Below are 25,115 nucleotides of genomic sequence, written 5' to 3'. Positions count from 1 at the left end.
GGTGATTGATTTAATCAGTTTCTTGGAACAGTCAATATATCTTCTTAGATTAATGGGCTAAGTCTTCAATATTAAATAAGTGATTTTGATACATTTTGTATTCAACCCGATACACTAAGACCACCCGCTAAGTAATCTAAATTAAGTACACGTACAAAATATATCATTCAATCTAACAAATGTATCCTGCAGACGTTATCTGAAATACCATCAGCTGAATGAGAAATCTTTAAATATCCAACAGTGCAACAATTCACTCGTAAGCGATGCTTGAAAAACATATCTAATCTTACCAACATATTTGAAATTTAGATTTTTGTTTAGTACTCCTGTACTGATAGAATCTCTGCCTAGTCAACTTCGTATGAAATATTATATTGCACAGGCGTGTGTACAATTACAGCATTCTATTTGCTTCCCGGATTATGAAATGAAGTGAAAAAGAAATAAATTAAGTGAAAATGCTTTCAGAGCCACGGGAGTATTTTACTTTCAACTTTGGGATGAATTCCACAATTTTGGTTTACTTAGGTTAGTGTGTCAGTGTTCCGATTATGTATGTACCTACAATAAATACTTAAATAAATATTATTATGCTCGTTGATATCTAAACTCTCAGTCAAAAGATTAGTATTATCGTATAATACAATTATATTCTCAACTTGCCTAAAAACAATGCCTTTACAAGAGTTACTTCGATGCTGACCTTGTGCTAGATTTAACTTAACTGGATTTATTCCAGATCTAGACTAGGTTTAAAGGTCGAATGAAACTCAGGCCATTAGGTAAATGAGTTCGGGCTAATGTCGCATCGCATGCTTTAAAATTTTTAAAAGACCGAATGTTTCTTTTTACAAAAGCGATTGCTTAGAACTGCAATTTTGATCTTATTCGCTTTGTTTATACCAGATATTCTACCGCTTGATATCAATAATTGATGTTTATCTACATGGTTGTTCGCTTATTATCAGGTGGGCAATATACTTATCTGTTCTGTAAACATTTTTATTTATAGAACTATTTTTAAAGAAATATATTTAGCTATAAATATACGCAAGCATTATGTCACAAAAAATCTTGTATTCTTTCCAAATTTTGTAGATGAAGAATTGTCCGTAACAAACATTAAAACATTCGAAAGCCTTCAATATAATTGATTTGATAGATTAATGTTTACTGTTGTATAGAATAAGCTGATTGGGATAAAAAGCTTTTCACTAAAACGTAACTTTACGTAAAGAAACATTGCCTCAAATTCGTCCTTGAACTTTCACTTACACTGCGACCAAATTAAGTTTACTAGGAAAAAAGCCTAATTTAATCGACACACTAGCTTTGAAAGTCATTTTAATGCACTGCAAGATAAAATAGCGCGGCTAGCACGGAATATATAAATAAATAGATATAAATATATAGATCTACATATATATATATATGAATAAGAAAAGACAAAACAGTTAAGCACCTATTTTTCCTGCGTTAGTCAACTATTTTTTTTTAAAGCTATTAAGGTCTTGAGTTATCAATAAATTAATAATTATTGTGTTTTCCTCAATCATTTAATAATTATTATATACATATGTGTATAATGTTCGCCCAGCAGCAAAATTTCAACCAGTACATTGGAAACTTCTACATCAACCCGTACTTTGTATGCATGCAAAGGATGACATCCATGTCATTCTCGTTCGTCGTCTTGTGCATAATATCAATAAAATTTCATGCCACAGCATAATATATACTATACTGTGACTGGCTCGAGTATTGTCACAACACACTATTTTTATTGGTTCGGCTCTTGTTATTGGCAGTAGTGGCAATTTTTATACCTCCAAAATTTTAAGCTATTACTGAACTAATTCCATTCGTAACGGATTTGACGTCTGATCGAATTAAATCAGAAATGGGACTGCACTTGTGGTTCTGCACACACCTGTGCATTGTAATATTTCCTGAGCAGTTGGCTAGTCTTCCTTTGGTGACAGCGGTGGACGATATCAGTCAAGAAACATCATCAATATATCATAACATTTTTTTAGAAAAAAAACAATTAGTGCTACCATTTTGTACATCGCCTGCAGTTATTGTCAATGTCAGTAAGATATTGTCGGTGTACTTCGTTATCGTCTGATACTTTGTCGTCTTCTGATATTGATTTATATTCAAACATCATAGCATGTCAATCATCGTAGTAATCACATCGATGCACTTTATATGTACAAAAGTATAATAGTGCGTAGTAATTACAATATGCTGCAAATTGTATATTGTAAAAAGTGTTTTTTTTTGTTTAATGTTTGGGACATGATTTTTTTTTTAAATATTTAGGCCAGTTTTTATGTTTTTAATTTGTGTTCAAAAAAAATTTGAAGTGTGTTGGTGTAAATTCGGCCACGTCTACCGCTGTTGTGTCCGTATGAACATAGTGCCGTCTATCGTACCGTTACTTTAGTTTTAATTCTTTTTGTAGACACGAGGTTGTAGCCCACTACTGGGGCATTACAGGGCATTACTTTCGATTTATAGTTTTTTAATTAAGAATAAAGCGTTGGAATAAGTTCCAAATCTTCTTACTTCAGAAAAGGTTTTGCTTAGCCGCGGGGCTGAAGATTTTCTGACATTATTATTATGAAATTATTTATTTAACATTAATCTAAATAATGTCATATAAGAATATTATCACGCTGTATTTATTTACTATTTTAATATTGTCAGCGGCTTCGAACGATTTTAATTGCCTTTTAAAACTTTTCTAATTAAATGGTTCACCCGCCATATTGCGACTACTAGTGACGTCAAATTAAAATATTATCATGTAGAGAATCTGTAATAGGATTAAGTGACAATATTATACCAACACTACTTACTAACCTTCTGCCTCGTCGGTGGATTCAAACCCCCAGGTAAGGCCGATAAAAGTTATTCGGTTTTTTTGTAGAAAAATATTCAGTAACAAGCCTGAAAAGTGGAAGTATGTGTACTCCTGTGCAGAAAGCACCTGCGCCTGATCTCTTTCCGGTCGTCCTATAGGATTATTATCAGAAGTAAAAAATAGAGAATGCATCTGTGTCGCGTACGCACTTGTGCATTACAAATTACAATAAGTCTTGCATAGTTAGCTGGTCTCCCTTGAGATTGGCCGCCATGTCTGATATCAGTCAGGATACCATCACATACTAAATGTACCGTTTTAATATTTATTTAAAGAATCAAAATTGAATGCCAATCGAAACGGATCGACCGAATCAATTTTATATAAGGATTAATTCAAAATGTATTTTAACCTTTTTTTGGTAATTACTATCAGTAAAACATAACTTAAAAAAGGTTAACTGTGCTATCTAATAAAATAGTAACATTTTCGACTACAATCTATCAACGATATATACGATAAAATAATTTATCTATCAGCTTATATAAGCGAAGTAGTTAATTATACTCGTAATCATGTTACTATTTCACACGTCCATCACTCTATTGTTATTTGCTTATATATTATCATACACTAGTTTCCGCCTGCGGCTCCCGCTTGTGTTGGGAGGCGGGGTGGTTGCAGGTCTATTTAAACGTATTTGTAATATTAGTAAAATTATACTTTCTTCTTATACACATTTTATATATGTAAAAGTATCATTTGTTTTTCCTTCAAACTTTCACATACAATATAGCCATATGTCCCAGTGGTTAAAACACTAGAATGTTATCAATAATATGCAGGTTCAACACCGACTAGCACCACTCTTTTTTACTTATCTAATTGGCTTTGATCAGCATGTCATGCTCGGCGGTGGAGAAACATCGTGAGGAAAGATGCATTTATTGGATGAAATTCCACCACTTATACAATACCGTAATGACACACATACGACCCTTTCAAAATGAACTCTTTGCCGCCCAGCAGCGGGTCATTTACTTACTTCATACTGTTTGGTATTTATTCATATTACATATGTTCGTCTAGATCAGTAATCATTATTTTATCGCAAGAATAATTGCAATACCGTAATGATGATGGTATAAAAATTCCACTTGGCAACTGTCGAGTACAGAATTGCACTTGTTCATAACAATGGGTCGCAATCTTTAATTGAATGATATTTCCTGTTGACTCGCATTTACCGATCATACCTATTTATTGGTCTGCCTATCATGTATTTACACATAATTATAGCAAACAGCGACGGAAGTCCTACTGTATGTAAACGCGCGCCTCTTGCCTGTTTAATGTTATGTAATATCTTTCTTCTTGAAAGTCATTTTGACAGATTTGTTTTTTTTTTTTTAATTTACAAGTTGCCAGTCCCGACATCGCTTGTATGCATCCAATAAGAAAATTATTTGTAAAAAAATAAACTATCGCAGTGACAACTACGGGGTCGAATCTAAACCATCCTAAAAAATAAACAAAATCGTTTCAGCTGTTTAGTAGTTCAGTGACGTACACGGGTATAGAAGTATTATATTTATAAAGGAAATTATCAAGTATTGTATTGTATTCATGCTAACAATTATCATTCGCATGTTAGAGAGTGTTGAATGTTAAATTGGAGTATAGTGACTTCATTGAATCCACATTGAAATATATATATACGGGCCTAGGGGTTAAATATTCAGGCTCAGTTCTGCTCAATCAGAATCTTCTACTAAAACTAATGATAAAAGGTAAAAATCACACACATCGGTTGGTCTTTCCGCGCACGAATTTCCATATCACATGATTTAGATAAAATTCGGAGCGATGACAGCTTAAAATCTGATTTACTTTAATTTTAAGTGACTACTTATACAAATATACATTTAGTCCCTATTGTATGTATGCCATTATTAAACTATACATGTACATATATTTATTTGTATGCATTTATAATGGTGAATGTGTTGACCTATTGTTTTTATTATTTTTGTTTTAATCATTTAAAACAGACGAAAACATTTTATTCAATGACTCTAACCGAAGATCGTTTGGAAAATAATGTTTTGTTTAGTTTAGCTAATGTTAGAAATACGACGAATACGAGTATTAGCATTAGCAGCCTGTGTTTTCCCACAGCTGGGCTAAAGGTCTCCTCTCCCTTTGAGGAGAAGGTTTGGAGCATTTTCCACTACGCTGCTCCAATGCGGGTTGGCGGAATACACATGAGGGAGAATTTCGTTGAAATTAGACACATGCACGTTTCCTCACGATGTTTTCCTTCACCGCCGAGCACGAGATGAATTATAAACACAAATTAAGCACATGAAAATTCAGTGGTGCTTGCCTGGGTTTGATCCCGAAATCATCGGTTAAGATGCACGAGTATTAACATTACTATAATTCGATTGTTCAATATATTCGAATAATTATCACTATCGACGTCAATTCGTTCACGTAACGAGTAAGTGAACGACCACTGATCAGTCGACCACCGAGACAAAATGCGACGTGACAGTTATTTACTACTAAGTTCTATATGATTATTAAACGTCTATCCTAAACAATATTATAAACTCGGAATCATTTAGTATATCATCATTATGAAATTTAGAACAACCTAATACTTGCCAGCCGTCACACGCGGGCGTAGCCGCAAATGAAGCCACGGACGGAAACTAAAGATTGAAAAATAAGATTGACTACTCAGTTTCTTGCTTATTCTATAACGTCTATACCGGAAGCGTGTTGCTGCTAATTAAGAACTTTATGTATTTTTTTAAATTGAAACAATTAATGAATAACCGTCTTAGACTATGTTCGGACAATTAATTACAAAATAGTAATTTGCAGATAACGCTTAAATTATATTCGTTTATGAAATTATTCCATAGTTGCTTAATTATATTGTACATTCTCAATTACATACGTTTCTAAATAATACAATACTCACTCGCATTCTCACGAAGATTTTCATAGCGATACCTAATCCTTCAAATAGAATTCCATTTGCCGAATCGAGAACGAAATAATATTTTTCTCATTACCAGTTCGGAAGAATCGTGCAAGAAAAAAATAATACAAATCGTCACATAGTATAGACGGAATAAAATAAATAGAAGGAAACGTGACCAGCTCACCAAGTATCGCTGTTTGAGTCGGTATCCTTGACGGGTGACAAACCTTCAGCCGTCGCCATGTTAACGAATTTATTTATGCACGGGCCTTTTTTTCAGATGTCTCAATATTCCTCGCTTCTATTTGATGTGAATTATCAAATTTATTTGGCTTTGAAATTTTATTTGTTTTAATCTCTACATACAATAAATTAATAACATTGTGGTTGTGTGAGTGAATAAACAATTTACAATTACGATATATTTTTTAAATTCCACGTATTAACTCAGACTCAGAAATATTTTACGTTTTATTTATTATGTATAAATACTTTTAAATTACTATTATACGCGTTCCCTTTGCACGTGTTACGTAATCACTGGATGTAATTTCATGAGACTTGACATAGTATTCGCTTATAGGCTAATACGTTTTATTATTATACAAAAACATGAACACACTTGTCATATAAATGGTCTAACTTTAAAACGGATGAATCTGTAAAGCGTTATAATACTGAATAGATACTAAAACCTTGTCCAAAACGCGCTTCGTCTGTTGGTATAGTTTTATAATATTGGTTTACTAAAAAAATAGTAATGCCCATTACTTAAAAAGTCTTTCTCCAGAAATATCCTACGTTGTTTTATATATAAAATTCACCTGCTATGTTTAATAAGATCGTAATGTATTGCGGTGTTGGGAAAGTTGCTTCCAATTAGAACTGATATAATATTAAAATTTGGATACATTTATTAAAATATATTGGTATCAATCTGTTTCTCAAGCCGACTTTTAGGACACATGTGTGTTATTTGTTTCCAATTATCTACTATATTATACAGAACTATTTTGAAACGTTTACCCTTTAAATTTTTTGGTTATTACAGTCAATGTCACGCATCACAATTTGAAATTTCACGCTCGTGTTCTGCGGTACGTTTTTGCCGCAGAATACCTCTACTGATCATATGGGATCTACAGAAACACTATTATCTACCGACGCATTCACTTTCTGTATTCACTAAAAAAATTAAATTGATTCTATTCTGAAATGTCTCCTTTCTGAAGCGGTGATAATCTTACGAAAGGCTGACAAAGTTGATTCGTAAAATAAAGAATGTGATCCAAAAAAGCTAATTTTACAAAAGTTCATTTTGAATTTCGATTATAACAACTGTGAAAATTATTAAGCTCCGTACACACTGGTAAAAGATCTAAATGGATCGGTGTTTTTTCATTGGCTATCTACTAACTAGGTCCATATACACACTAGCAATTACCCTGATGTCGTTTGCCATGAGTAATAATCTAATATCCGCTCCAATTCACTCGTTTTACATTTTAAGTAATTAATGTCCACCTCAATTTAGATCTAGCCATTGTTCACACCCTACACCATGACGTTATGACGACTATGAAATTAAAACCACCCAAAAGTATTCAAAGTATAAAATAAAAGATAGACTGTGACAATATATTCCTTCATCGGTCTGTAATGGAATTTAAATCCATTTTGTCGGAATTTATGTATAAAACCTGTGATCTCTAAATACAGAGCACGTGACGGACATTCGGTTCTGCCGCATCACTGATTTGTTTGTAGACATTCGAGTTCATGTAAATTCATTCAGCGAACCTTTTACATTGTTCTCTTGTTTTAATATTAATACAGTCGACTGTTCATGCGGAATTGTAAGCACCTTTGGAATTTTTAAGCGCCAATATTATCTGGTAGCAATTTTGGATATGAATATCATGAATTTCCAGGATTGAGTCAAAATTGCTTTGCTTCATTTTACAAGTGAAACCAACGATATTGGTTGGTGGTATGTAAGTAGATTCTGGACTATGAGTTTCCAGGTTTAAATCCCGATGGGGTAATATAAAAATCAAGTAAAATCCTCCAGGCCTCCGAAAGTAAAATGGTTCCGTATATGATCTCTCACAAGGTCGTGTCCAATGGAGGCCCATCTGGTGTTTGATCACACACTTCTCCATTATACGCCTGCGCTGTTGCGATTCTTTGATCTTGGCAGCCAAGGCTGAAATTACATCAAGAGACCTGTTATTACTATGTTTCCTTTTCTTTGAACATATTTGTAATGATAGCTTTTTCATTTGCCAGCAGAGGGTGGCGGGTGGTAGGAAGGAGCGCGCGGCGCGGTGCGAGAGCGCGCGCGGCAGGTGACCGACGGTCAGCGCGGCTCATGTGGGCGGCGGGTGCGTGCTGCTCGCGCCAGGCAGGTCTGTAACAACAATTGTATGACATTCCTAACGAAATCGTAGCAGTTATATTTTGCTGTTGAAAGGTAGATTTTAAACCTCTACTGCGAATTGTTTACTTATATATCATTTTGGTAGCTTCAATAATATATTATTAGTAATTCATAGGTAATTTCTTCGAATTACATATAGTATCAAAATGTACACATTGATTTAAATAGTTAAAAAATCTGTGTTTTTGGAAATTAAAATATAATACTACTGAAGTTGAAATTAACGGAATTACTTTTGATAATCATATTTGATTGTGATGTAAACGTTAATAAATCCATATATGTACCTTATAATCTCTTGTAAGTTTGTTCAGGACTGTTGCACGAAGTGGAAACATTCAGCCACGTGGAATGCTAGACTAAATGCATTTAATATTCATTGAGTTTTAGACCTAACTCCTACGTATCGTACAGTTAAGCCACGAATTTCGCCATTCATTGTGTTATTCCTTCAAGTATTACTCTACAATACAAACAAGTATAAATTTATAATTTAATATGCTAGATTGTATCGCCAAAATTGTGTGATATATCTTAACTCAATGTGGGTGAAACGAACTTAAAATTCAGTTTCAAGTTTTATCCCACTTAATATATTGTATACGGGAAAATATAATTGTCATATTATTTTTTATATTTACTGTAAAAGGAGGACTCTAAAACTAAAATCATTGTATTATTGCAATGAAACATTGTACTACATATTAATGAGTCCAAAAACAAATTTAGTAGATTTGGACCACACGCGAATACCTTTGGTACTTTTATAAATAATTAACTAAAGCTTGTTATTACATTAACTTTTTCAATAAGGTAATGATGACACTGCATTCAATGTATTTTATCTATATTTTGTGTGTTATCTTTTATTTTTTCTATGTATATATCTATAAGCAAAGACAAAACACATTCTCGTAACTCTTTCTCCTCTGTTTGTCAACCGTGTAGTTTTGACGACCTTTAGTGTTATTGATAAAAATATTTTTTAAATAAGAGTCCAAGAAATATCGAAACATACAAGTTATCGTTCGTTCGTTTCGTTCTTTGTCCCGTATGCGTTCCTGAACCATTCATCCGATTGAGTTATAACTTCGTATAGTTGTTGTTGACAATCGTAGAAGATTTTTGGCATAGTACCATGAACGGAAAATAGGTGACGCACGAGTCGTTACACCTTATTGTAATTGGCAAGATTTTTACTTTACCCAGTTATATGAATAATTTACTTCAAGATGTTTTATCAACTGAAAGATTTTATTGTAACTCCAATACAATTCCCATTCTATTATAGTTATGAGGTATTAGTTTCCATGCAAACTAACGAGCAGATATACCTAGGACCTGATACAGTGATTCTAATTGTGGCAATTGATAGCAATTTGATGGTATCAAATGAACTTATTTATACATCATTGCTGCTCTGGATGCATTTTAATTGAACCTCCAGACGATAAGATGCGTTCGAGTTAAAGCAAATACTTTCTTTATTATTGCAAACATATTTTTATAGACGGTAGCATCGAACAAGTTTTGTTGACGCAACTATTTATAATACCAAAATATTAAAATTTTTATGACAGTAATTCAATATAAAATAGCGTATTAGTCTAATGAAAAGCGCTTTCAGCTTGATTGTTTTATAATAATTCCTCAATAAAATTATGTTTGGATTTGTTTAGTTTATTGAATTCAATTTGAGAAATGTGATTTTGGTTTCTTCATATCCAAATTCATCTTCTAGAAAAGAAGATTCTAAAACGTCCAAGAACCTACTATAACAAATTATATGTTGATTTTTCACCATTTTAATTTTGTTAAGCGCTTAAGTTGCTGTAAAACGGCTTAAAAAGCCATATTACAAAGTTAGAATTGAACTTTGCTTAAAACCATTTAGTTTAAATTGACTTCTAAGTTTCAAAAACATTTGTATTTTTTTATGAGTTATTTGTATTTTACTTTGGTAATTAGGCTTTAAGTTGTTTTAAATTTTTTCTCTCGTTGTGTTATCGCATGAGTGCTGTCACTGAATGCCCCACGTGCACTATGGAAAGGAAAAACCGCGATTGGGATTACGTCAAAAATATAAGCCGATGAAAGCGCTTGCTTAATTACGAGTCCAGCTTGTTACTAAATATTTTCCACAAGCGGCACGCGCTCCGTTGAGACGATTATCCAAAAAATAAAAACTTTTTTTTTATAAATTTTATAATTAGAGCTTATTCAGTTATTTTACTTAAAATGTAACAGTATCACAATACATTGGCAGTAACTATATCATTAAAGTAAAAATTATGAAGGAGTCGTAATGCTCTTATATAAGCTATAATAACGTTGTGATTGTTTTCTTATGAAGATAGATCGCCATGTTGAATTAAGAAGTTTTTGAAATGTTCATCAATCTCAATGGCGGTCATCAGATAGTGCACTTAGGGCTGGTAGACATGAGCTGGAGTGTGGAGGGGGGTCATGACGTGTTGCTGACGGGGTGTGTGTTGGTAGCTAGCAGGCACTCATGCGTGAGGGGGTGACTAACCGTGGCGGGGTGGCAGGCGAGGGCAGCGCGACGCGTACCCCCGTCAAGACGTTCCAGGCGTACCTGCCGCCGGCGCACCGCACCTACAGCTGCATACACTGTCGCGCGCACCTAGCGAGCCATGACGAACTTATATCCAAGGTGAGGATTAAAGCCAAACGAACATACCGTCCACCATCCAGCTTACATTCCTCATTAAGTTAACAGCCTGCCTAAAACAGAGTTACGTATATTTAATTGCTCGGCAAGATCTAACGAGATAGCTATCTGTGGTGCACATACCTGTGTACTGTAATATCTCTTGCGAATTTTGCTAATTTCCTTTGAACAAAACCGCAGTGGGCTTTGAAACTTTTTGGTACACGTATGAATTTGGCACTTCAGTTATGGTCCACGGCCATTTTCGAATAACACATTTTTATAAAAATCCCTCCAAATAAACGCTACAAATATAACTTACTTAACGACTAACCATTAGTATCTATATTTACATATATCTAAGTGAGTGGCACAAAGTTCAATTACAGAGCGATATCATACTATACATAAGAATCTGGTTCACATTGAATCGGATCGATACATTTATCGTTCCGACAAATTTGTCGGATGCTTATTGATGTATGTATTTTGATAGGACTCAATGACATTGGTGGGACCTAGTCAATTTTATCTTCAGACATTCATTTGAAATTTATTCAGAATGATTACACTATCGATATAAGTATGAACACTATGTGTGAACAGCAAGTGCAGACTGTCGACTGGGTATAGAATTTTCGGTCCGACATTATGTAAACCGGCTGTTAGTGGAGGGCATTCACTTTTATGTAAATACTTTATAAGGGATAGAGCTCATGTCTTAATCTTTTTTATGTTTTACTTCGGGTTGCAGGATTTTATTAATGTAATGTTTAACTTTAATTTATTTAAAGGATTTTTATCTAGTTTGATTAGAGAGAATAACTAATTTATTTGTTGCACGCTGAGTATATTATTGCACAGAGATTAATTCTTCTTATAAGTTTATTCAAAAAACAATAATTATATAAATATTAACATGACTTTAAACACTTACCACAACAACAAAATGACCACTGTACTTATATATTTTTTCTTTATTCTTTATAAATACCTATATACGCTTTATACTGAATATTAGAATATCCTTTTTGATCCAAAAACATTATTAACATAACCAATCAGACCGCGAAAAACTAACATACGGTTTACATATACACAAATATTTATCTAGAGCATTGTTTCCGAGACGCTCGTAATTAGCTATACTTTACTTACCTTTACTTGGTGATAGGTCCTTGTGCAAGCCCGTCTGGGTACGTACCACAGAATCACTATATATTTACCGCCCAGCTACAATAATTACGTTTTTTGTTGTGATAAATGATTGGTCAGTTTATGTACGTGCACAAGGGACATCACATTTCAGTTCCCAAAATTATATAAATACATTTTTGCTATAAATATAATAACATCCATCTGACCAAAGTTCAGGCACGGCGGCAGATATCAGAGTTAATCTCGGCTGCGTAGGAGATAGTAAAGTGTACACGAGTGTGCAAATCATAAGAGCTCTCTATATTTCCTCTATAGTCTACAAGACGGCCAATACGATCCGAGATACATAAGGCGAAGGTTAAACGATTTCACGTGCTGTACGAGACAAAGCAATGTAACACTGCCAAAAAATAATATCTTTATTGTCTCGCTCGGACATTCTAACAAAACACATCGGAATATTATGTAGCTGTAGCCCGTTCACATATTATTTAAAATAAAGACTGACAGGCAGACTGGTAAATGGGCTACTTCAAGGTCAGTGCTCACCTCCACCCATAGACATTGGCACCGTAATAAATACTAACATCTCTCACATCGCCAACCTTGGGAACTAAGATGTAATGTCCCTTGTGTAGTTTTGCACTTGCCGTTCACCCATTAAAATAAAACACAATTATCTGTGATCAGTTAAAAATCATTCGTTTCATTTTTTAATGTAACAATAAATTTCTAAACTTGTCAAATTTTAATATTAACGTAAGTTTTCGTAATACTTCCTCAATATATAATATATTAACACGCACGCTTCGGTAACGTTGTTTCCTAAACATCGATATTTAGGAAATAACGAAAAATGTTTTTTGTTAATATTAATAAACGGGTTTTTTATCGTTATTTTTTTATGCATGGAACTTTAAAGATAATAGCCTAAGCATAATTTCAATAACGATAAAAAAATTACACAATATTGTTAAAAGTATCGTTATATGAATATTCTTGATTAAAGTAAAATATAAAAGTTTTAATCCTTAAATATATGCCAGGAATTACACATTAGTGAACTTAACGAACGTAAAAGTAACACGCAATCAAAAATCGTAATGTTTAAGAAAATCCTTTTGACAGCGAAATAACACAGATAATAGCAACTCATTCAAACAACACGCCGCCGTCTGCAGATCTTGATGTTCTTAAATTACCTCATCAAAACATTTCTCCGCCATAACTGTAATTGTAAATAATTTTCTTATTCCACAGTCGTTCCAAGGCAGCCAGGGGCGCGCGTATCTTTTCAATTCAGTGTAAGTATTCTATGATTATTAACAATTTAAATAATTAAAATTATTGTTAAGTTGTTTTTGGTGATAAGGCTTTGTTCAAGCCCGTCTGTCACCAAACAGCAGTACTCATTATCGTTATGTTCCAGTTTGAAGGGTGAGTAATCCAGTGTAACTACAGGCGCAAGGGTCATAACATCTTATTTTCCAAGGTTGGCGGCGCGTTAGCATTGTAAGGAATGATTAATATTTCTTACAGCGCCACTGTCTATGGGCGGTGGTGACCGCTTACCCATTGCTTGGTGGCCCATGTGCTCATCCGCCTATCTATACAATATTAAAAAAAAACATGCAGACTATACAAATTGATTATAACTTGATTTGAAAGTAATACTAAGCCTAAAAACATTATTTTATAATCGACTCATTTCCGGTTCCTATATTTAACAATCCGTGTAACCGATCGTTTTTGGGTTATGCGGATAATTCATTTCTATACGTCAAACGCTGTAGGCGTCGAAACTTTCGAAACGATTTATTTATTTATATTTATAGGGACGCTTTTAATTTATGCATCTATTAGTAGTTAAGTAGGCAACTGTACCGTGCAAATCGAATCGATTTTTAAATATAATAACCGGCTCTACATAATTTTAAAATGGATCCGTATATTTTATGATGGACACTCATTGACAGAGACCGAGACAAACCTAAATACTTTTGTTATTATAAAGACGTTGATTACCTGAAGTACTTGTGGATGGAATCGCAGAAAACGGTTAATAATGATTATATTAATATACAAAAAGTTGCAAATTGGCCATAACTACATTCGATTACATAACAGGTAAAATAATCAAACCTACATCTACATAAGTATAGCAAAGACAAAACAATTCAGTACCATTTCCCCCAACTGTCAACCGATTTTCAGTTCTTTATTCTTTTTTTTTTTCTTTAAACGTCCTTGGCCAGCATCTGATCCAGCATATGATTGAATGATATAGAATTGTAGATTGTCACAACGTTATAATTGTAATTCTTCGCGTGACCTATTTATTTAAAAAAAAAAAAAAATCAAATTATTTCCATGCATTTTTCATAAGAGACGTATGTATATAAACGCTTGAATTATCCATGAGCGAAACAATATTTTATTCAAGCGACATCGCCAATTTTAGTTTCTGTATTGAATAAGAACATGCACTAGTTTATGTGGAACTGTTACTTGCGAAAATATCTTAGTTTTCATCTTGTTTCCAGTGAAGTCGAGAACTTTCTGAGTCGTAACGAAAGTGCAGCTAGAACACGAGCAATAATAGTCACGAATTGTTGTTTTCGTTTACAAAGTTTTCTAATGACAAAAACTAAATAAATTATTCTTGACTACTATCTAGTAATTTTTATTTTTTATTATTATTTTACAGTAATAATATATAGCAAATATTAGTTTGTAAACTATTAATTAATTATAGATAAAATATTTATAAAAAACTGCCTATGGACTAGGGTGATAAAAATAAAACTCATTTAATAAATTGACGTTTTTTCAAGTTCGCACAAAATATATATTTTTCAATTTAATGTAGGTATAATAATTATTATCTACAAATCGAAGCTATATAGTTTGTTTTTCCTAAACTAGTTCTCTTGAGCATGATTTTACTTTACCGTGAACGTTTGGAGAGGATTTAAAGTCATTGTAATGCCGTGAGCTATGGAGCGAAAAAATTCCATAATCTGTAAAGCGCACTCAAGATTTTTCGAATGCAGTGTGCAAAAATGTTTGAAACTACTACGACTTATAAAAATAATGGTATTTGCAACATATTGATATTACTATAGTATTATACATATATTTTATTTTTTTAATTCCAGTGTGAACGTGGGTTGCGGTCCGGCAGAAGAGCGCGTGCTGCTGACAGGGTTGCACGCCGTTGCCGACATATATTGTGAATGCTGCAAGACAATGCTTGGTTGGAAATATGTATGTGCACAACAAATTTTATATTAAACTATATTAGACATTGACATTTTTCCTTTAATGAAGTATTTGACTAAATTCAGAATATTATATTAATAATTATTGTTTATTTACCTTTTTATATAAAAAATGAGATACGATTGTTTTATTATTATTTTTATCCATTTCAGGAGTACGCGTTCGAGTCGAGTCAAAAATACAAAGAAGGCAAGTTCATAATCGAACTCGCTCACATGGTGAAAGAGAACGGGTGGGACTGAGCGCTCGGCGCGGGCGTGCTCGGACTATAGTGCTGTGACACGAACTCGTCAATTACTGGTCAATGTCGATGTCGATACTCGGTGTCGCGATGTGAACCGACATGAGCTCGCCACGCCGGCGCGAACCCTCGTGATGACACCACAGGCGAGAATGCTCGCCTACCGACTATCGATGCTTGAATCGGATTGAGCCACACGAATCGGCCACCTACTAGAGAAGTTATTTTTGTCAAACATAAGAATTATTATTGAAATATCGGTGACCGATTCGTGAGGTTTTTCTGTGTGTATTGAATTATCGTTAGATTCGCGGGATAGACTGTTAGTTCGCGCGATGGACCGCGGGATTGTCTTCGGCTTCAGCGCTTGAGCATCGCCAGTGGTTACATATACATAAGTAATCGATCTCAGCCGCCCCAGCGTTGGGAAGTGGGCTTTCAATTTATACTAATTTAGTTTGTATTCAAACGATTTGAGTTTCGCCTCACGGGCGGATATCTTAAGTTGTATTAGTTTAATATTTACACATAATTGCTGTATTGAGAGAACACTAATACTTTCTCTTGTCCCCTTAACCTGTGATAAGTATGTTAGTGTAGAATTTTGAATTTCTTGAAGGATTTTCTCAAGAGTTGCTCAGAGATATCAGATGTACGTTCCTAATTATTTCAGCTGTACAAGATTGCTTTATTTTATTTTATTTTTCGTTTTTCGAGAAAACTAGTCGAAACTGTAGATAAATACGGAGATGTATTCCGTTCTATTTTGATTTGCGATGATTTTATGACTTATAATTTTTAGTTAAGATACTTTAATTTGTTCCTTTGTTATATTTTCTTCGTTAACATTTGAAAATGAAGGAATACAAAGGAGGTTTAAATTTAGTTTGATATTTTCGTAAACGTGATAGTAGCTGGAGAGAGGAATCGATGCAATCGAGGACATTTTTATATAGAAGAAAGGTTAGGAGCGATGAGTTTTATTATTCATTTATTGTTTCCATTAAAATGTAATAATAAATATATAGTAGAGACATTTAACCCCGTATATTTTATCTTAATATGCATATGTTACTTCATTTATATATAATAATGATGTTATCAATGTAAAAAATGCATGAGCTTCGATTTTCTATCGATATCGATAAATCGATTTTTTTACACATCTCTATTATGTATTTAGCAAGAGCAACGAAACAATTTTTTTAAATTGTTTGATAGTAATAACTTGGATTGGAAGGCTTAGACTAATTATAGCATGGTCTCCGAAATATGCAAAAAAAAAAAGACGAAAAGACAGATTGTTTATGTATAAAGTACAATGGAAAAAATACACAACTTTTGTTTTCGTTCTTTTCAATCAACGGAGCGTTCATAATATAACAAGTCTTTGCTCGTCAGTGTTGTTGTTGCGAGGTACACGAAAATCGATTTAAAACGCTAACGCGTTTATCTTTAATGACATTGACGTCCGACTGAAATAGAAATAATGGACACATCAATCCGTCAACGCTTAATAACAACGGAAAGTAATAATAGCAAAAATATTAATTAATTTTATTTTATCAACTCGTCGATCACGATCACATCGTCACTTTAATTAATTTGATGTAGTTGTCAGACTCAGTAGTTTCTTTATTTAAATTAAATTTAATTGCGTCACTTTAATTTAGTGGGTTTGATTGTCTAGTGTTGTGTGGCAACTGCCTTATATATAGATATTGGAATTATGACAGTGACATTATTTTTTTTTTTTAATTTTTAGTAATTATTAACACAACGCTGCAAATATCCTTTTATAATAATACAATATTGTTTTAAAATAACTTAAATTGTAACAGCGTAGTCGGAAAATGTGATTAAAAAAAAATAAGTTTTCCACAGGATTATATTGACGTTAACAGAATTGTCCAGTGCAAATAGGCTTTGAAAAGTTTTTATCCGTTATTTTACACAATTAAAATAACAATTGTGATGTAAAATACGACTAAAAGGAAATATCAAAAGCAATGAATTTTTGCCATCGCTAATATATCAGAGCGTTGAAACTGCCACTAGAGTATACATTTGTAATATACATAACTAATATAATTGTAAAATTCAATGTAAGTAACGCTCGTTCGATGATAATGTGTTTATTTTAAAAATAATTAAACTAGATGGCTAAATAGTTTTTCCGATTCTATAGTGTGTGTCAGTTGTCTTGTTTGTACACCCTAATGTCGTTGTTATACAAAAGTACCAGATTTTAGGATCAAAACTTTTTATAAAACGACTCATTACATTAATATTATAACACAATACAAAGGCTCTAGTCTTATAATCTGGTACTTTTTAGCATTACATATTATATACAAATGTAACACCAATCCTCCTAGATCTAAGAAATCGATCCTGGCAATATTTCTGATAATATAACGGGCCTAAATGTGACAAAACGTTATGTGACTAAATAAATCAAAGTTCTTTAATGTATAGGACTCAGTTTGGCTTTAATATTAAGTGTTAATTAATTCACCTATGTGCAAAGAGTTCTGTGATGTTCCCATACCGTTTGAATAGTTTCGATGATATCAACTGTGCTTTTCATTATAGCACCACGAAAAGCACTCGTTGAAACGAAATAACGATAACGTTATTGGTTATTTATAATGGTATTCGTTTAAATAGCATAGTTGATATGCTTTTTAGACGCTACAAAACTATTGGTGTTCAATATGGTATATGTATTATATATGTGATAATTGAGATCGGATACGTCTTTTTTTATAAATTATAAGGTTAATCGATAAACGCATTGCAATTTCACATGTTCTATGTAATCGTATATCTGTTAACATAAGGTAAAAATATTAAGACTACACATGCACAATGTTCTATGAAAATCTAAGCTGAGAAGACACTGTCCAAGGCCCGTATTAAAAATTAGTAAAAAAAAAATTACTGGTATTAGTTTTTACTGATAGAATAGATATTTTTTTTTATAGTCCCGTTACTCGTTCGAGATATCAATGTTGACGAGTCATAGATCTCCGGTACAATTTTGTGGTGTTCACACTTCATACATGTAGCCTTTTAAAAGTGTCACATATTTTCATTTTCATGAACATTTTGCAATTAACTAATCGAACTTATTGAGATTGTCACAGTAGTTTATAATTAACACTCTTAGACCTAATGTATCTTGATCTTTGCCGTTTAACACGACAGTCAAAAAAAAATATCATGGTGACGTTTAAAGTGAGAAATAAAAAAAAAAGCTAGATTTCTGTGAGGCATAAAGTATTTTTCTACTCGATCGTTTAGGGATGCTATTAGATATTTTTGGACCATTGTTAAGAATGCGATCAGTACTGGGGAGGTAAAAAATAAATGTTAGTTTTCGTGGATGTTGGCCGATTACGGTTGTTGTTATCAAGATAAGAATTAAATATACGCTTTCGAAACTGTAAAACAATTATGCACCTATTATATACCCATTTACGATTTGGTATTTCAAGTTTAAACGAGTTTTTTCTTTTTGACTTTTGTATCGTTCATTTCTTGTCATTTAATATACATATGTAAATCTCAATAAAATCACCACTGTCATTGAATCTATCCAACATGATTCATTCAACATTTATTTTGAAATTTTTATTATCATTATTATACGTCGTATCGAACATATCACTCATTTTTATATTGAACAAGTTTCTTAGATTCTTAAAACGGATCATAGAAATACCAAATCGTCCCGGTCTTGGAGTGTTAACAGATGGCCAAGATGCCGGTTGTAACTCGGTGCATCTCAGTGTAAATTTCGCATATATAAAACTAAGGTATCCCGGTAGTATACCAATACCGCTTAATATTTTTGTATTTTCCTAGTATGTAACAAAGCATTATAAAATTACGTGGTGTCTTCTAATGATTGTGTATGCATTATGCTATAGATGAGTATTTCGTAAACATTTGGTTGAAATAATAAGTGCGTAATAAAACACTTTTTCGTATTAAAAAAAACTTGTATTATTTTTAACCATCCTCCTTTTTGAAGAGAGACGTCTGAGAGAAGTGCAAGAAAACTAAACTGGTACCAAGATATGTTTAGTCTTGTCTGTAGTTTATCTGATTTTACTTATATCAAAAATGTACATTTATGTAAAAAATGTTTACAAAAATGTCTTAGGTCTGGTTAATACATTATCTAATAACTAATTGGATTATTGTTATACATTCCGATTGGAATATATACATTATTGAGTTGGGCTCGATGCGCCACTTTTTGAACAAAATATTGTTCCGTAAAAATTGAACGATTGAACATTTCCCGTCCGCTGCAACGAGTTTTTGTAACCTCAGTCACGGCACACTACCTAACATTTGCATATGCCTAAAGACCAATTTTCATCATATATGACGAACTTCCATACAAACTAATTCCATATTTAACCCCCTTAATCGATAAATTTTGAAAAATCGATTCTTAGTGCTCACCCACGTTCCATAAATTAGGCTGTGCGATGTAAGTTCAATAACCTTTAAGTGAGAAACGCAGTGGTAAAAAAAAACAAAGAATTAAATATAGGAAGTTCAACGGAAGTTAAAAAAAAAAACTTAAAAGGTAATGTACTTTATTTTTTACACAATAACATACATCAAAAAGTAACAAGGTAAGTATTATTACCTTAATTATAATTTGGTTATGTACATACTTCAATTCAGAGAATAAAACATTTTTCCGTTTACATAAAAATAAATATTACTTTATTAATTAACTTCGAAATTAACATTTTAACAAATACATTTTTAGACATTTAATATTGTTTTCTTTGAATTCATGACAACATTTAAAAAAGTATAATTATTCACTATATATTTTTTTTAACTATACATAAAATAGTCTCGAATATCATGAAAATTTAAAATTGATATTTTAAATGAATTTGAAAAATGTTGTTTTTCCATTCAATCAAATTTTTTCGATGCTAATAATTTAATTCCATTTAGAATTACAACGTTTCTTTAATACACAATATCTAAACTTATTAGACAGAAGATGGCTATCCTATTCCTATGGCATCAGCATTATCATCGATTTGCCTTTTCTTATTTGCGGTCGCCTATATAAGGATTCAGTTGATTTTAAGTTCACAAATCTTAGCATTCAATGTTTTTGGACGGTCGAGACGTTTACGAGATAGATTGTATGAATCTTACAAGACAGGTTAACATGAAATGACACATTTAATCATCTAACTCTTCCTTAGAAAAAGGATACGAAGTAATTTAAACATGTTAAATAATTGAAATTCAGAAATTGTATACAAAATAATCGGACAACAATACCAAAAATCATTAAAAAATCAACATAGTTCATACATTTTAAATTCTTTCATAAAAATTTCATAAACACCACTAAAAATATATTATTACACAGATAATAAAACTTTTTACATCGAAACTGTATCCTTGAAACTAGACATGACGTATTTCTGGTCATCTACTTCATCTTTGAACACCAATTTAGCTTGATTGATCTGCGTGCTCGATAGCGTAGGTAGTTTCTTGAAGAACATCTGAAAACCATTCTTTTTTATTTACTTATTATTTTTAAACAAAAGGTTTTACACATCTGTTAAGTCTGGTTTAGTCTATGGCAATTGTGAAACGCAGAATCTAAAACACAATTTCACTAAAAAAATTTACACCAATAATATTCACCTTCCGCGTCATGATCAACATTCCATGCACCTTCTTCATATGTTCTTTGAGTAGAGACATCCGAGGGTATCTGCAACATTTTGTATATTTTTCACATTTAACACATCATCGTTCGTATCATACAATCGTTTCGTGGTAAACCGCCTTTAATTCTTCAACATTACTGTACATTAGAATTCCTTCTATTCTACGACCGTACGAAATGTCACGGGCTTATCGGCAAAAAGGCCTCGATAACAGTGGCCCCGGTCACACGAGCGTGGAGTGCACTGACCGCTTGGGACACAGCTTGCAGGCGCAGGGCGGCGGCAGGCGGCGGTGCTCGCGCCGCACGTGCAGCTCCAGCGCCGCCTTCTGCGAGTAGCGCTTGGGGCACTCCGAGCAGCCGAACCGCTTCTGGGCTACAACAGGGACTAGTCAATTGCACACGAGATGTTATTATAGTGGACTGCGTTGTGTTTTTGTGCAAACACTGAATCATTTTGTGATCTCTCACTTTAGTCAGATAGGATCTGAGGCATCACAAGAGCGTACCGACTTTCTAACTATGTTATGAGTAAATTTATTGAAATAAATACAATGCATAGCCTCACGTCTGTGGGTGTCGAGATGCGCGACGAGGGCCGCTTTGACCTTGAAGCTGCGACTGCAGTAGTCGCAAATGAACTGCTCCGAGCCATGCTTTTTCATATGTCGCTGATAAACCAAATAAATAATATTATTATTACTTTAATTAACAAAGAACTAGGTTCTTATATTATATCTATCCTTTAAATAAAGTCACTAAAGAACATTGGAGCAGCGTGGTGGAATATGCGCCAAACTTTCTCCTCAAAGGGAGAGGAGGCCTTAGGCCAGCAGTGGGAAATTTACAGGCAGCTAGAGTATAGATTTTTCATAATTTTAAAAAAATAATTCAATGAAGCTTCCTTCTTTTTTTTAAATTTTCTACTAAGTACACAATGATACGTATGTGGGTACGGAGATGGTTGGAATGATACGGGGTGGTACCGGGCGGCACGGAATGGTACCGGCTGGTACGGGGCCGCAGCGGCTACGATGACGACTCACGGAGAGCGCGGTGCGCGAGGTGTAGGCGGCGGCGCACAGGCCGCAGCGGTGCGGGCGCTCCCCGCGGTGCAGCAGCTCGTGCGCGCGCAGCGTGTACTTGCTGCTGAACGACGCCGAGCACTCCGAGCATTCGAACCTGCAATGGCATGCGCGTGATTATTACCCCTCACATCATCAGTATGAATATAGCACGGTGCCTGTGGTGTGTCCCCAGAAAAACATATCATCCAAAAGTATTGAATCAAAATAATTGATGAAGTATATGTAAATAATAATAATTAATGATAATAATTAAACTTTTAATAATAACATAAAACTTAATTGGTAACAATAATAATAATTGACAATATCTGTCTTGCATTTGAGTTTAGAACTCTCAGAATCTTGGCTAAAAAATGCATTCTGACATAATTGTCTTCAGTCAATAATATTATTAATATGATAAGCTCACTTCTTGGGCTCCTCGTCGGTGAAGTCGGGCAGGTAAGGCCGCGAGCGCCCCTTCCGGCCGAGCGTGAGCGCGCGCGCGCGCAGCACGATGGCCGCGTCCGGCGAGTCGCAGCGCTTCTCGTGCTTGTACAGGTTGGTCGTGCTGCAATCATATTACTATAAAATTAGACTCGCAACACATTACGCTGGAGAAATTTGTTAAGGATTTGTTTTCACTGATATACTGTATTTGTAAATGTTACAATGTAGTCACCTACACATTGTAACGACACAAATAATTATAATCTAGTCTAATAGTCGTAATCTTAAAGTGTTAAACTCAAAGAAAATTAAATTTGAGATGACCCAGTGGTTAGAATGTGTGCATCTTAACCAATGCTTTTCGGTTCAAACCCAGGCAAGCACCACTGATGTGCAAATTTTCAGGCTGTTAATGTATGTATGAAATTTAAAAAAATGCTAAGTATATGTTATACATACCTTCTAAAATTAACACCACAAGCATAACAAATAAGATATCTCTCTCCGTGTTTCTCTTGGTAGTGCCGACTTGCTGCTGGTATTGATTCTGAATGATGTCCACACTGGATGCATCTTAAACATATAAGTGATTTGTATAAGAAAGAACAATTACTATATTATTCATTACTTAACATATTTATAACCGTATTAAAATTATGGCTATATTATTAAAGCATTAGAAGTTTACCCCTTTCTTAGGCAATTCTACCATTTCTTTCTGAAGCAATCTATGGAACACTACCTTTTACATCTATACAGATATAATATATTATAAATGTGAAAGTAACTCTGTTTGTTTGTCTGTTTCTTTTTCATAGCCAAACCACTAAGCCCATTTTTGATTAAATTTGGTATGAAAGCTAATAATAATAAATTACTAATAATTTCCTGTAAATTACTAATAATTGCATAATTTACACTTCATAACACTTATTGCTTACTTCAAACCAAATATAGTATTATTATATATATATTATATTATTTTTAGTAGAAGTATGTACCGAGATGTCTGTACTACCATAATAAGATTTAGTAAAAAATTTAGACAAAATAATCAAAATCTTTATATCTCTAATCATATGATTAGTATAATAAATAATTGTACTTACTCTAGCATAATTCCATTCATTATAAAGTAGTCTTGTGGCGGTGGCGGAGGCTTTGTACCTTTCATTATTTCAACGAGACATTTTGTGAGTAAATAAGGATCCTCTCTCAATTCAGGGTATTGTTTTCTAAGTTCCTTCACATATGACATCCTTTCGGAAGGTTTAAGCATTTTAGTCCTATGACCATTACTTCTTACGTGTACTTTATTTTCACTTTCATCAGACATATAATCACTTGAATCGTCAAGCGACTCTTCTATGTAATCTGGAATATATTCATCCTCACAAACACCTTCGTCTTCATATTCACAATAATTAATCTCATTCACGTCTTCATTTAAGTTTTCTAAAGGTTCATCCTTTACTATAGATATTTCGAATTCGGTTGAATCATTAACTTCATCTGCATTTTTAAATAACTCATCAATAACTTGCACTATTTCACTTTCGTCTAAGTTTTCTTGTTTAATTTGTAAAGGCGCGGGAAATGTGTCCTCATTCTTATCACCGACAATAACAATAAACATATCTTCGTCGCCTTCCATAATCTACAAAAGAATACAACTAAATTTTGATACAATATAGGAGCTACACGTTTTTTAATAACTCTTAGTAATTATGAATATTTATGTTTCAATTTATAGAAAATAATTTGTATTTTGTACAAGTACTTAGAAATTAAATTTTTTGCTAGAAATCTTTAAAAAAGGCAAAAGCTTACAATCATACGTCTCACTATTTTAATATTTGTTTTAGTAGTTTCAATTCATATAATGATATTGAGATTAAGAATGATTAATAATCCATTAAATTTTTATTTACTTACCAAGTTTATCAATATCAAATACGGTAGGTCAATAGAACCTCGAGATTATTTTGTTTTGACTTCGTATAAAATGGCTTTTTTCTGTAAGTCCTTTGCCTACTCATTTAATGTTGGCTGTCACTTTGACAGCCACAGATTAAAAGAATTATATTTTGTTGCTTATGTCTTTGCTTCGTTTATTAATTGATTATTAGATCAAGAATAATGCATATTCAATTTTATAAAATATATTGTAAAAATAGTTATAATTTGATAATAATAATATATTCATCA

The 25,115-nt window shown here is 33.1% G+C and overlaps 2 protein-coding genes across 11 annotated transcripts in view; one reads left to right on the top strand and one right to left on the bottom strand.

Annotated features, from left to right (window-relative positions):
* LOC125068516 (protein yippee-like) overlaps nucleotides 1-17,857 on the top strand; it is an 88,623-nt gene extending 70,766 nt beyond the window's left edge. For 4 of the 10 annotated variants that reach the window (XM_047677697.1, XM_047677704.1, XM_047677696.1 and 1 more), the window contains 5 exons: nucleotides 8,157-8,275; nucleotides 10,857-10,981; nucleotides 13,397-13,440; nucleotides 15,295-15,403; nucleotides 15,571-17,857. In XM_047677697.1, the coding sequence (XP_047533653.1) occupies nucleotides 8,157-8,275; nucleotides 10,857-10,981; nucleotides 13,397-13,440; nucleotides 15,295-15,403; nucleotides 15,571-15,660 (487 nt within the window). In that variant the 3' untranslated portion in view covers nucleotides 15,661-17,857. Of the gene's footprint in view, nucleotides 1-8,156; nucleotides 8,276-10,806; nucleotides 10,982-13,396; nucleotides 13,441-15,294; nucleotides 15,404-15,570 lie in introns of all 10 variants that reach the window. The other 6 variants (XM_047677706.1, XM_047677698.1, XM_047677705.1 and 3 more) reach the window with 3 other exon arrangements.
* Nucleotides 17,858-20,640: 2,783 nt separating this feature from the next.
* LOC125068226 (zinc finger protein 189-like) lies at nucleotides 20,641-24,967 on the bottom strand. Its single transcript, XM_047677295.1, has 9 exons — nucleotides 24,843-24,967; nucleotides 24,017-24,564; nucleotides 23,367-23,480; nucleotides 22,888-23,028; nucleotides 22,437-22,572; nucleotides 21,959-22,061; nucleotides 21,640-21,766; nucleotides 21,366-21,435; nucleotides 20,641-21,220 (listed from the first exon to the last, which is right to left on the bottom strand). The coding sequence occupies exons 2-9, from the start codon at nucleotides 24,559-24,561 to the stop codon at nucleotides 21,095-21,097; spliced, it is 1,362 nt and encodes a 453-aa protein (XP_047533251.1). The 5' UTR covers nucleotides 24,562-24,564; nucleotides 24,843-24,967; the 3' UTR covers nucleotides 20,641-21,094.
* Nucleotides 24,968-25,115: the final 148 nt, after the last annotated feature.

Source organism: Vanessa atalanta, chromosome 13, assembly GCF_905147765.1.
Source record: "Vanessa atalanta chromosome 13, ilVanAtal1.2, whole genome shotgun sequence".
Taxonomy (NCBI): domain Eukaryota; kingdom Metazoa; phylum Arthropoda; class Insecta; order Lepidoptera; family Nymphalidae; genus Vanessa; species Vanessa atalanta.
The sequence above is the reverse complement of the archived record's forward strand: the minus strand, read 5'-3'. Positions and strand labels throughout refer to the sequence as shown.